The sequence below is a fragment of the Talpa occidentalis genome, unplaced genomic scaffold, assembly GCF_014898055.3.
Source record: "Talpa occidentalis isolate TD23 unplaced genomic scaffold, MPIMG_talOcc4v2.1 talOcc4.2, whole genome shotgun sequence".
Lineage (NCBI taxonomy): Eukaryota > Metazoa > Chordata > Mammalia > Eulipotyphla > Talpidae > Talpa > Talpa occidentalis.
The window spans coordinates 145090604-145103255 of record NW_023602073.1 but is presented as its reverse complement, the minus strand read 5'-3'; the positions used below and the strand labels follow the sequence as shown (position 1 = coordinate 145103255).

The window sequence follows — 12652 nt, the reverse complement described above, 5'->3', positions numbered from 1 at the left end:
GTGGTGACAGGATTCACCAGAGACAGCATGGGGAACAGAACAGGCGATTGACTGAAATGCACTGCTCAGGGGAGCAGCGGGGAGACAAGGCGAGGTCTGCTGCGCCATGTGGTCAGGTCCCTGGCTGCTAAGAGATTCATAATGCCGAGACTTAACTTCTTGCACCACCAGGGAGGCCCTGGGAGTATTTAATTTTTGCATTTCTGTTTGTATTTAAACTCTGCTTTAAGCTCTTTCTAGACTGTGCTCATGTTTTCCAGTTCATTGGTGAATAAAATGCAATCATTTTATTGGATCCTCTGCATGGGTCGGCAGTAATGGGTCGGCAGTAATTAAACAATCATCAGGGGATATTTATCCCACAGGAAGGACTAGTGCTTGTGAACTGTATCAATATTCTTTGTTTCTCAATCTATGAAGTCTGCTTGGCCCTACCTGTTAGGATGCTTCTCCCGGGAAGCCCTCTCAGCATTTTGTCTGCTCTCCCGTTGGCTTTCGGTCTCCTTCCTTGGCCCCCAGCAATGAGTCTCCTTTGCATGTAATGATGGAAAGACCGAACACACTGGCAACGATACTTGGTGACCCCCATCTGCCAGGCCCTGCCCGAGGCCCAGCAGAAACAACAGGGAGCCTGCTGTTCTTCCAGTGGTCACAGGACTCACAGTGTGACAGGGCCAAGACTTGGGGACCCCTGGAGCAGACCGGCAGGCCTTCGCCTAGAGGGGGAGAGCTCAGGGGGGGTTTGGATGGGGTCATGTTTGGGCGAGCACTGTAGTGTTCACGTTCGTTTCCACCTTCTAGTGGTTTCTTCCGCCAGTATGTATCGTATGAAACTACATTTTTTTAATAAGTCTTTTTCAATTCAGTAAGTGTATCTCAACTGAAAATCTAAAAAAAAATCATAAATGTGGTAAGATACACATAGCATAAAGTTTACCATCCTACCCATTTTTGAGATTGCTTAGAAAGAGCGGTTCAGCGGCATTAAGTACATTTGCATTGTTGAACCACCGTCGAGGCCTCCAGTGTCTGGAACTGCTTTCATCTTGCAGGATGGGAGCCCTGCCTCTGTCAGACAGTAGCTCCCGTCTGCCTCCCCCTTAGCTCCTGCAGCCGCCCTTATGCTTTCTCTCTCTATGAACTCAGCTGCCTTACGTACTGCATGTGCGTGGAATCCTGTAGTATTCGTTCACGTCTGACTTAGCTCAGTTAGCAATGTGTCCTCAAAGTTCATACATGTTGTATGTGCCAGAAATTCCTTCCTTTTTATGAGTGAGTAATATTCCGTGTATGCTGTATTTTATTTATCCATTCCTCTATGGGTGGGCAGAGAGTCGAATCACTTTTTCCTTTGGGCTGCTGTGAACGTGGCTCTAAATACAAGCATCTTGTCTCGACGTTTGAATAAGGCTGTGCAGTCAGTATTTATTAAACCTTAACATCTGACCTGTTCCTCTTTTCCTGAATCTCTCTGCTTTCGAAATAGTCATGATTTCAACATCCCTGGCTTATGAGAATAGAGATTAAGGAAACTCTGCAGACCGAGTTGCCGAAGTCACAGTCGAATGAGCTGAGACTGTTTTTCTCCTGTTCCTCTCCGTGCAGGGTTTGCAGTGAGAGCACAAGTGGACGAGCAGCAGCATCTCAGCCGGATATTTGTCAGCGATGTTCTCCCCGACGGCCTGGCGTACGGAGAAGGTCCGTGGGGCACATGGTGTCTCTGTTCTCTTTCATTCAAAGCCGCAGCGTGCAGTCTGGCTGGGGAAATTTTCTCCCTACAGTTTTGTCAGAAAACGGTCTCTTCTAGAATAAAGGAAGTGCACATAATTGCTAAAGTGAAACTGCAAATGCATGTATGTAGAGCATTTGAGACAGATGTCCCCAGAGGGAACAGGGATGTGGAGAGACAAGGCAGGGGGAGGATCTGAGTCCCTGGCAGGGAGACAGGTAGAGCCCACGTATTTCCCAGGTAAATGGATAAATAGAAGAAGAGTTGATTGGAGTGGCTCTCGAATGGCTCCTCCTTGTACCGCTCCAGAGAGAGCTGGAGTCTGTTTTACTATCAGGGGCATCTCAACACTCTGCATTTTGGTGCTATCTTTGAAGATAGCAACAGAACATTCCCAAAGAACATTGCAGCCTTCTTTTATCTTAAAATACTTCTCTCCTTTTCTCTCCTTCTATTTCCCCTTCCTTGTTCTCAGGGCTGAGAAAGGGCAATGAAATTATGACCTTGAATGGGGAAGCTGTGTCAGATCTTGACCTCAAGCAGATGGAGGCCCTGTTTTCTGAGAAGACCGTGGGGCTCACTCTGCTTGCTCGACCGCCAGACACGAAAGGAACCCTGTGTTCGTCCTGGTCTGACAGTGACCTGTTCTCAAGGAACCAGAAGAGTCTGCTGCCCCCTCCTAATCAGTCCCAGCTTCTGGAGGAATTCCTGGATAACTTTAAAAAGCACACAACAAATGGTAGGACCTGTTCGTTCTTCCTTCTTCACCTCTGGTATCTGCAGCTAATCTTTGGGGGCTGCACTCTTGCTTGCAAACCTAGATGATATAAGCTGTTCAAAGAATGTTTTCTCATTTCTTAGGAGGAGAACACAGATGTCATCCAAGCAGATTTGATCAAAATTCCATGCCTTTTAGTGACTAGAAGACTTCTGTGGAAGTAGAAAATAATTATTTTTGCACAAATTAACATTTTGTAGAACTTAACGGAAACTTTAAAAATCACCCACGATATTTACTGTTGTAATTGCTTTGTGACTGAAGCTAACGAAAATGCCAAAGTTGATTTCTGTTTCTATTCCACTTTGCAGTAATTTATCAGGTGCTTAGAACAGGTTCATGTGAAAATGTTGCTCTCAGTCATCTCGGAGCAACCCTGCCTCCTGCCTCTTTTTCTTCCACAAAGGCCAAACTTTTTTTTTTTTTTTTAATAGAGGCAATGTTTTATTTATTTATTTGTTTGTTTGTTTATACATGCACTGGGTACAGTCAGAAGCGCGGGAGGGTGAGAGAATTCACCAAAGCCAGAGCGGGGAGCAGAGCAGGCAGAAGGACCCAAGTACACTGCTGAGGGGAGCAGCGGGCGGCAGGAGAGGTCTGCGCGCCATGTGGGACCCTCCTCTGGTGGCCGGGGAGCAGCCGGGGATCGAACCGGTGCCGCAGAGGCCACTGGCAGCTTCGCAACCCAGTTCTCAACCGCTGTGCCACCGGGGAGGCCCCAAAGGCCAAACTTTTAATGCAGCATCAGAAGTCTACAATTTTTTACAGATCTCAAAAGAAAAAATTATGCTAGTTTATTTTTCAAAAGGTAAAAATGTTCCCATGGCAAAACCATTCCTTTAACTATGCGCGCATATTTCATACGGTGCAGTCAAGGAAGTTAGAGGTTCTGGCCTGTCCTACAACCAGCAGAGGGTCTTGAGCCTCCCAGCACACAGAGTCACTTTTGCAGTTAATTACAAAAGCAGATTTCCAATTGAAATCTCTGCATGATTACCAAAAATGGATGAAAAACACAAAAGAGAAGTTGTTAGGAGAGATTTAATTATATAAAGCAAGTTTATTAGGTCATTTTTGGAATTAAAAAATCAGATGGTAAGATTTGTGATCCAATAAGGTATATGCTGCTTTCTGCTCCTCTCTTGGGGCGCACTCTAATTTAAAATGCCATTAAATTGACTATTGGCATATAAAAGTGAGTGTCATAAAGCAGAAATTATGATGGACCTAATTAATTACTTGCTTATATTAGGCCATCATTCAGCTGCCCTGGGCTGCCGTTCCAGGCCGGAGTGTCCCGGCTAATACGTGCCTGTGTCCATTTGTGGAATTTATTGTTCCTGAGGGATGCATTCACCTCCTGTTATATCTCTATGTATTTTATCATAATAGGAAGTCACTGTGGTGGCTGTAACACTTCTGGTGCTTGCAGGAATGAGTTCTCTAGAAATAGTAAATTCACCTTTTTTTTGAATTAGGAAAAATCAAGCAGCTCTGGTCAGCTGGTTGCTATATTGTTTTTGGTTTTGATTTTTTGTTTTGGGCTTGTCTTTTTTGGGGGTTGGCATGGAAACAGTAAGCTGAGTCCTGGATGTATGTGTGACTGTTCCCTTACTCATCCTGACTGTCTCAGCCCTGGAGTCCGCTGTCTGGGAAGGCCCAGCAGGTCAGCCCCGGACGTCCTGACCACCCACAGGTGCTGGCCAGACAGCTCTCTTGGATGAATCGTGCTCCCCAGAAGGGGATGCAGCCCGTCCTCCCGCCCAGGAGAGGCCGTCTGTCCCTTCTGCTGCTCCCTAGCAAGGTGCTTGTGCTAGAAACAAATCTTTCCCAAACGCCTTGCAAGTATGGACATTATTTCCTTTGGAAGGAGTTGCGTAGCTTGCAGGGGAAGTAAAACTCAGTGAGTGTCTTACAAGGAAGTTGGGCCATTTTCATGGTTGAGGGCTAAGGACATAAGGGGTGGGAGGTGAGAAACAGGAGAGAGCGGGTCTCACAGTGGCCCCTGAAATCACCACTGCAGGATAAACTGCGTGTGAGGAAGCTGGAAGCAGGTAGGTGGGGGGTTAGGGCTCCGAGTCCACCTGGATGCAGGTCCTGGCCTGCCCTTCACAGATTGTGTGCGCTCGGGAGGTCTGGGGTCGGTGGGTGTCACCCATCTTCCTGTCCCCTCATGACAGTGGTGAGGTGCGCTCCACACGTCTGGGGTAGCCCCGCAGGATGGAGCCCAGCTGCATGTGGCCAAGCACTTCATTGCCTTGTAGGGCCTTTTTCCCACTGCGTCTGCTTTCCCCAGGCCCTCTCTTGGGCTTCTTGGACTCACCTTCCAAATAAATTCTGGATCCATGTCCTGGGCTCAGACTGCCTCTGGGAGACCCTAGGCTGCTCATCCAGAAGGCGAGGCTGCTGAGTCCCCTCCTGGTCTCTCAGGTCTGGGAACTCAGTGTCTGAAAGTCTGAAAGTCTGAAAATGTGGTTTTGCTCCTCCGCCGCCTGTGCAACTTAATGTTTCATAAAAAAACTGCCTTGATTTGCTCTGGTAGCAAATTAGAAAACAGCAACCCCATTTTCCTGCAAAAACAACTAGAAATTACAGAAATCAAAGAATTAGCAATTTCAAAAAACAAGCTGTCGTACAGCTTGGAATTGCATCGAGCAGCGGTCGCTGAAGAGACTGCCTTGCCCTGAACTCCACATTCCACAGCGATGGGCAGCAGGTCCTTGGGAAGAAGAGGGGATCTTCCCACTGGATTTTAAAAAGATTGTATTTATTTATGCATACAAGAGCTGGGGTACAGGCCAGAGGTATGGGGGGTGAGAGGATTTACCAGACAGAGTGGGGGGCAGAACAGATGGATCTACTGAAATACACTGCTGAGGGGAGCAGCAGGCGAGGTGGGAGAGGTCTACTGCGCCATGTGGGTAGCTCCCTGGCCGGGATCGAACTGGTGCTGCAGTGGCTGTGGATAGGTTCATAGTGCTGAGACTTACCCCTTGTGCCACCAGGGAGGTGTCCCCTCCACCCCTTGATTTTCTAAGAGAAGCCAAACGACAGGCTCTCTGGGAGGGGGGAGATGGATTTTAAATAGAAACTGTACAGACAGCAGAAGGTGGAGGGAGAGGAAGCTCTAAACAGCTGTGTGGGGCAGATCTCGACTATTCACACTGAACATTTACGGATCCCTTCATGATGCTTAAAATGTACAAGGCCTGGGGAATTCTGGCTTGTGTTTTACTGTTGGTTTTGGTCAAATACCCGGAAATTTATGTGTTAGCTTTCTTCTCTTGATCCAGTTTGAGCAAAAAAATTGAGAATTAGAACAGACACACACACACACACATATTATTTCTAAATGAAATACAAGTACATCTTTGAATGAAAGAACTGTTGTTTATGTCGACAAATTCCAAGCAGCCAGGGGAATGGGCATGAGTAGCTGTTCAGTTTCTGTGATTTTCTAGAAAAGAGGGAGCTACTGCCCCATGAGACTCACTAATGCATCTATGTTTAGGGAAATGGTGCTCAAGCTTCAGGGTGCACAGAAGAAGCCTGTGCAAATGCAAATTCCTTCACTTGAGAAGCCTGTGCAAATGCAAATTCCTGGGCCTGCCTCAGGAAGCCTCCTGCAGGAAGTCTGGGGTGTTGCAAACCCGTGGTTGTCAGCCCTGGTAGCTCATTGCATTTGGAGGGTGGGAGGGGTGCATGGTGGGAGGGGTGGAGCGTGGGGGGAGCTCACTCCCACAGACTCGTAGCGGTTGGTCTAAAGGAGGTGTGTGTGACCCTGAGCAATTTGTCCCAACTGGCCCTGCACCCTGGGTGCCGAGGTTTTGAGGACTGAGATCATGTGTGTGTTGTTCCCCCCTGGGTGGGGGGCTCTGTGCTCAACCTCCACCATGTCCTGCCAAGAACAGAGCGTGTTGACTCATCAGCTCATGTTGTTCCTCAGCCCACACTAGGGAGACCCCCATCCCCATCAGCAAATTGCTGAGGCTGAGAAGCAGGGACCTCCCAGCAGTCAGTGGCTTTGCCCAGAGGAGACTCCTGAGGAGCGGGGCAGACAGGAGGCAGGAGGGCCAGATGGAGCCGTAGGAGTGAGCACTCACTTAATGTTTGCACTCACTCAGGCCTTTGAGTGTCTGTTCCAGTCACCCCCATGGAAAGAGGAATGTCCGTAGGTTGTATGTGATTTGAGCAGAGACACTGATTTTTCGAGGGCATTAACTGTACCATGGAATCCCCCAGAGAGGCTAGTATTGGGTGTTTTTTTTGTTTGTTTTTTTAAAGATTTATTTATTTCTACAAGCACTGGGTACAGTCAGAAGCGCGGGAGGGTGAGAGAATTCACCAGAGCCAGAGCGGGGAGCAGAGCAGGCAGAAGGACCGAAGTACACTGCTGAGGGGAGCAGCGGGCGGCAGGAGAGGTCTGCGCGCCATGTGGGACCCTCCTCCAGTGGCCGGGGAGCAGCCAGGGATCGAACCGGCGCCGCAGAGGCCGCGGGCAGCTTCGCCACCCAGCGCTCAACCGCTGCGCCACCGGGGAGGCCCTGGTGTTGGTTTTGAGCCAACAAGGCCGCTGATGGAATTGAATGTGCCGGCCCTGTGTGTGCTGGGGTCCTGGACACGATGGTGCTGGCTTCATGTAGGAAAACCCCTCTTGTCGTGAATGCCATCTTTTGAAAACGTGCAGCAGTTTTTAAGAGAGTCTCTTTGGGCACAGAGTTCCCGAACAAAGTCTTTCTGTAAACAATGAGCATGCTGTGGCCGGAGGCGTGCTCCATCTATAAACAGATATTAATTGCTAAATGTATCGTTAAAAAGTGACTGCATTGTTAGGATGGGGGGATATATTTAATAGGAGACAAAACAGAAAAAAAAAACGATGTTCTTGCCCCCATTTAGACACTGTCGACCTCGCAAATGCTTACCAGATGGTAAAGGTAATTGCAGCCTGAGGTTCTTTTGTTGTTGTTGTTTTTAAAGCCCCTACCCCACTATAAACCTCTCTCCTTTTAAATTGAGAAGCGAGTAGTGTAGAGTCTGAAGCTACCAGAAGCCACTTAGATGCAGATTCGCTCTTTGGCATGAGTGGCTCCTGGGAACGTGTGTCCATTCTACAGCTTTCCACCCGGGCCCAGCCACAGCGCTGCTCCCATGGGCCGGGCCTCCGTGGCCTGTTGGTGAGAGGGGGGGTGTGCTGGCTGCCGTCCCCTGGTCTGGAATGACTAACTGCATTCAGCTCAGAGACTGCTCTGTGTGTGTGCAGAGCTGCTATTACTGAGTCTGCCTGGCTGACACCCAGATCCCCAGATGTAAGAACATATTAGTGCTCCTGGAGGTGGCTGGCGCGCGTGCATGTTTTACACATCTGATTGCGAGAGACGGGCTGTGCCGGGGCAGAGACCTGGTCTCAGAACTCTTGGTTCCTTCACAGTCCTGAGGTCGCTTCCTTTTCACCAGTGGAAGCCTGTGGCTTTGTTGGCAGTGGGGGTGAGGGCACCAGGGGCTCGGGTGCTAATTCCCTAGTAATGTCATGTAGGGGGTTGCTTTCCTTTTCTCATTTTCCGTCATTCATTTATTCACTTGTTTATTAACAAGTAACTCATGCCATTTTGAGAAATGTTGTAAGTACATAGAGATGAATTAGGCATTTTTTTCTACCCCCCAAGAAGTTTAATAGGTGAGTGGGAAAAGCAAAATGCTTGTACATACTCATTCTCTGAAGAAAAAAAAATCTTGGTATTAAAGAGGATTAGGGGGGCCTCCCTGGTGGCGCAAGGGGTTAAGTCTCAGCACAATGAAGCAATCAGCAGCCTCTGCAGCACGAGTTCGATCCCCCGGCCTGCCAGGGAGCTACCCACATGGTGCAGCAGACCTCTCCTGTCTCCCCGCTGCTCCCCTCAGCAGTGTATTTCAGTCAGTCTGCCTGTTCTGTTCCCTGCTCTGTATCTGGTGGATCCTCTCAACCCCCTCCCCTGCTGCATTTCTGGCCTGTACCCCAGCTCTTGTATGCATAAATAAATAAATCTTTAAAAAAAAAAGGATTAGCAGTCCTACTCAGAGGCAGGATTCCCGGGCTTTTTCTGATTATTTAGAGCAAAGGGGTCTAGAAGAGCAATGTGGATGTTTGCATTTCCTCTGAGCACCGTGGAGGGACTCAGAGGATTGGGGAAATGGTGGGGTGTTTTCCTGAATTAGCTTAGTGCATATCTGTGTAGGCAGAATAATGCTCCCTCCTCCAAGAATGTTCAGATCCTAATCCCCAGAACCAGTGACTGTGGGAGCGGGGACTTGCATAGCAGAAGGGACTATGCAGATGTGGTTAAATTGAGAATCTGGAGATGGTGTAATATGCATGCCCTACAAAAGTTTGCAAAGTGAAAGAAAAGCAAAGTGATGGATGGAGCACTCCAGTTTGATTTTGCAACAAATCTCATTACCTCTTTAAATAGAATCAGGTCTTGACTGCCGTAGAGAAGGTGTTTGTTAAGGCTTCGTAATAATAGCAGGCTGTCTCGAATATAAAGTTCACTAAGAACCTTAAAAGCAATAATTATCCCTTACATCACCCTGACGGATCGGAGATGTGTTATTATCATTTGACTTTCGCAGCCGGGTAAATCAAGGCACCAAGTCGCGTTAAATTGCCAGCAGCTTGGACAAGGTCAGTCGGTGGCAGATGGGGGTAGAATTGTGTCTTCTCGTTTTTTCCTCCATGTAGGGGAAATGTGTGGACTCAAACCACCTGTTTTCCCCTTAAAGGTTCCTCCACTAACATACATAGAGCGAAACCCGGCAATGATGTACTCCGGGGTGCATGAGCCCCGAGGGGCTGGATTGCTGGTGGTGCTCGGCTCTCACCCCGTCTCAGCTGGGGGCGGGGGCCGGGGTCTGGCTGCTTTGTCATCATCTGGGGCTTTCTCAGTTCAAGGAAAGGTCGGTTCAGTAAAGTTTCCTCTCTCTGGTCTTGTGCCTTGGTTGATAGTTCACATGATTTCCACTGACTTGGCAGCAACACCCTATATATTTCATGTGACTCGGTCCTTTGGAGCCCACGTATGGTGGAGTTTAATTCTAATTTCCCTCCTGTTCAGTGTGCCCAGAGACTCTTAACAATTTTTTTTAACTGAGTGCCATACCATAAAAATCACTTTTAAAATGTAAAAATCAGTGGTTTTTAGTGTCTTCACTGAATGCATCGCCACCTACTGATTTCAGGCCGTTTTCATCAACTCGGCGAGACGCCCTGTAGCATCAGCAGCTGCAGCCCCACCCCAGCCCCTGCCACCACCATGCTCCTTCGTGCTGCTCGGATGGCCCGTTCTCGCGAAATTACACAGAAACAGAACCTGCAATATGAGATTGTTGCCTGGCTCCTTCCACGGAGCAGCGAGTCTCCTAGGTGCCTCCATTCCCCCCTGGGGAATGTGGACCAGGACTTCCCTCCTCTTTATGGCTGACTAATATTCTCCTGCGCCCCTGCAGGCCCACAGAGCAGCAGCCTTCCCGAGAGGAGGCGTTGCTGTTTGCTTCTTTCCGTGGCACGTCCCCAACAGCATCTGTGTACTTTATTTTAGGTTTCTTCTCAAAATAGAATTTTGACTAAGTGTTTTGTAAGGGTTTTGAACTTGGATTCTTCTTTACCAAAGTGCTTTCAGTGTCTGAAACCAGCTAAGGGCTTGAATGCACTTCCCTGTGGGTCTGGGCGGCCCTCCTGCTTTTGGGGGGTATGCATTCCCTGTAGGAGCAGAACCAGGCCTGAAAGTGGCTTTATTACTAGCTTTGCATTTTCCATCAGAGACCCAGAGCAGGTGTACACTGCGGCTTTGAGTCCTTTCTTTGGGTTAAGTGCATGCCTGTCCCGGCCGGAGCCTGCCTGGAGTGCGGAACGTGGGTATCCCTCGGTTCCCTTCTCCCTTTGTACGACGTCTCCTCCTCCTCTGTGTGGCGGGAAGGTGGCATTGGCCTGCCTTGATGCCCAGCCCCTCGGCCCTTCCCCTGCCCCTTCCTCTGAGTGTTCTTTCACACTCTGCTGTTCTCAGAAGCTAATGGAATTACGTCACGGCCACTTGCTATCCGCAGCCATTTGCTACCTGTATTTACTGCTCTCTGTTGATCACCAGTGACCTTGCATTGTCAAGAACATCACCCTTTGGAATGTGGCCTCTGTTTCAGTGAACCTGGCAGATGCATGAAATTTACATCTTTCTGGCACGGCGTTTATGCTGTGATAGAATTTACTGCTCTGCAAGCTTAACGGTGACATTCAAACTGCTGCCTTGAATTTCCTTGACACAAGAATAATAGCAGCAAAGAAACGGAGAGCCCCAGATTACTTCAGAAAAGTGATTAATCTTTACCTGTATCACAAGCCCATAATATCGACAGTACTCTCTTGTTAAGGATGTGGTCGGGGGCTTCGCTGGCCTTTACTGCTGTGAACTCAAAATCATTTTTCTCTTGGGATGCCTGGTCCATCTATTACTCAATTATTTCACTTGAATGTTCTAATTTCCATTCTGTTGCACTCACCGATGATGAGTCATATTTGCCTGGATGACAGAGCACGGCAATGTCATTAATGAAAGACGTCACAACCCCTATGTTTTTAAGTAAAAGCATGAGTAAGAGGTGAGTATGAGATACGTAAAAATAGTCTTTGCTTGACAGAGTTTGCAGATTTAAATTTAATGGTTGAGTGGTGCTGGGCTCCTCCGTGCAGGCGAACTTCTGCTCAGCGTGTTCTTGGCTCCATGGCCGCTGCGCCCTGCGTGTGAAGGCAGAATTTTAGATGGTGGGCACAGCTTGGAGAACCGAAAAAAAATCCTCATTTTGCAATTAAAAAATGCTGTATCCTTCCACTGGCAGCTTGGATTTACCTTTTGTAAGAAAAGTAATAAAAGGCACTTCTCTTGAGATGGTACAAAAGAAGGAAGAAACTGGAGCTTCAGAATTCTGTAGCTCATTAAAATGTTTTTTAGGTCTTCTCTTGTCTTAGAAGCTTCTCTTGTTTTAGGCGGTAATAAAAATTACCTTTCGTAAAATTGCATCCAGCCCTTAAAAAAAAAAACTAAGACTCCTAAGATGAAGGAATGGAAACTGGACCCTTTCTAGTTTCTTTCCAGATCTAAGATGTCTTGAGTCTCCATAAGCTGCTCGCTTAGGGAACTGCATTGTGGAAATTCTGAGACGTGAAAAGAGAAAGTGAATAAATCGAGTAGATTGAAGACATAATTACTCAAACCGTGTCACCCGAGTGTAAGTGGATGTGCAGCTATTAAACGGCAAAGGTAGACAGTGCTGATGCCACGGGGGAGTGTGTAGACAGGAGCCTAATTAAAATGTTTACTTAAAACGTCTGTGACATTACTTCTTGGGTCTCCTCTCGGCCTTCTTCATAGAAGATTGTGTCTCCGCCAGTGGTGACACGCCCTTGAGCCTGAGACGAGAGCCCGGGGAGTGCGCTGCCTCGTGTGTCTGCGCGCCCTCTTGATCGTTGCGTTAGTCAACACTTGTCTGTCTTGGGGACGTGAGGAAGCGCCTGGTGGCTTGACGCCTGCTCTGAGCTGGGAGCTTTTTGCATTCTTGGTGTCACTGATGCTCCCCCGGCACAAAATACTACCCAGAGAGGCAGAGGTGGTTCTCAGGAGAAGGGTCATGCCCACTGAGTACATTCTGGAAGTTTACGGGTCTGCTGTTTCTGGTTTTCATAATGAATTGGTGGCAAATGGCATTTCGTGGTGGAGACACAGTCACTGGCTGCGGCTCATGCTGCAGAACTGCCGTCTGGATGTCTCCAGGGTGGAGAATGAGTGGCACCCGCTGAGCCAAGAACTAGCTCCGTTGTACAAACGAGCCCTCACTTTTTGCCCACAGCTCTAGGAGTGCAGCACCCCTGAACGGCAAGGGAAGTTTCGTCTTTGTTTGGTTCAGGAATTTGCCGAGTTCTGCCCTTTGGAAAATCCTGTATACATTTGAATCTTCACCCAGCCCCACCCCCTCCTACCCCCCAGCATCCTCTGAGACAAGCTGGTAGGTCACCTTGTCTTGTGAGGCCTGTCACCTTCTAGAGTGGCTGCGCCCAGCGAGTACACATTTGTTTTTTACAAATTACTTTCCATCGTTGTAGAAATCAATTCCAGCCTTTT

General features: G+C 48.3%; 1 protein-coding gene across 1 annotated transcript in view; it reads left to right on the top strand.

The window, feature by feature from the left end:
* TIAM2 (TIAM Rac1 associated GEF 2) overlaps positions 1 to 12652 on the top strand; it is a 91128-nt gene that overhangs the window by 37451 nt on the left and 41025 nt on the right. Inside the window, 2 exon segments of the mRNA XM_037520621.2 lie at positions 1606 to 1698; positions 2205 to 2468. Of these exon segments, the coding sequence (XP_037376518.1) occupies positions 1606 to 1698; positions 2205 to 2468 (357 nt within the window).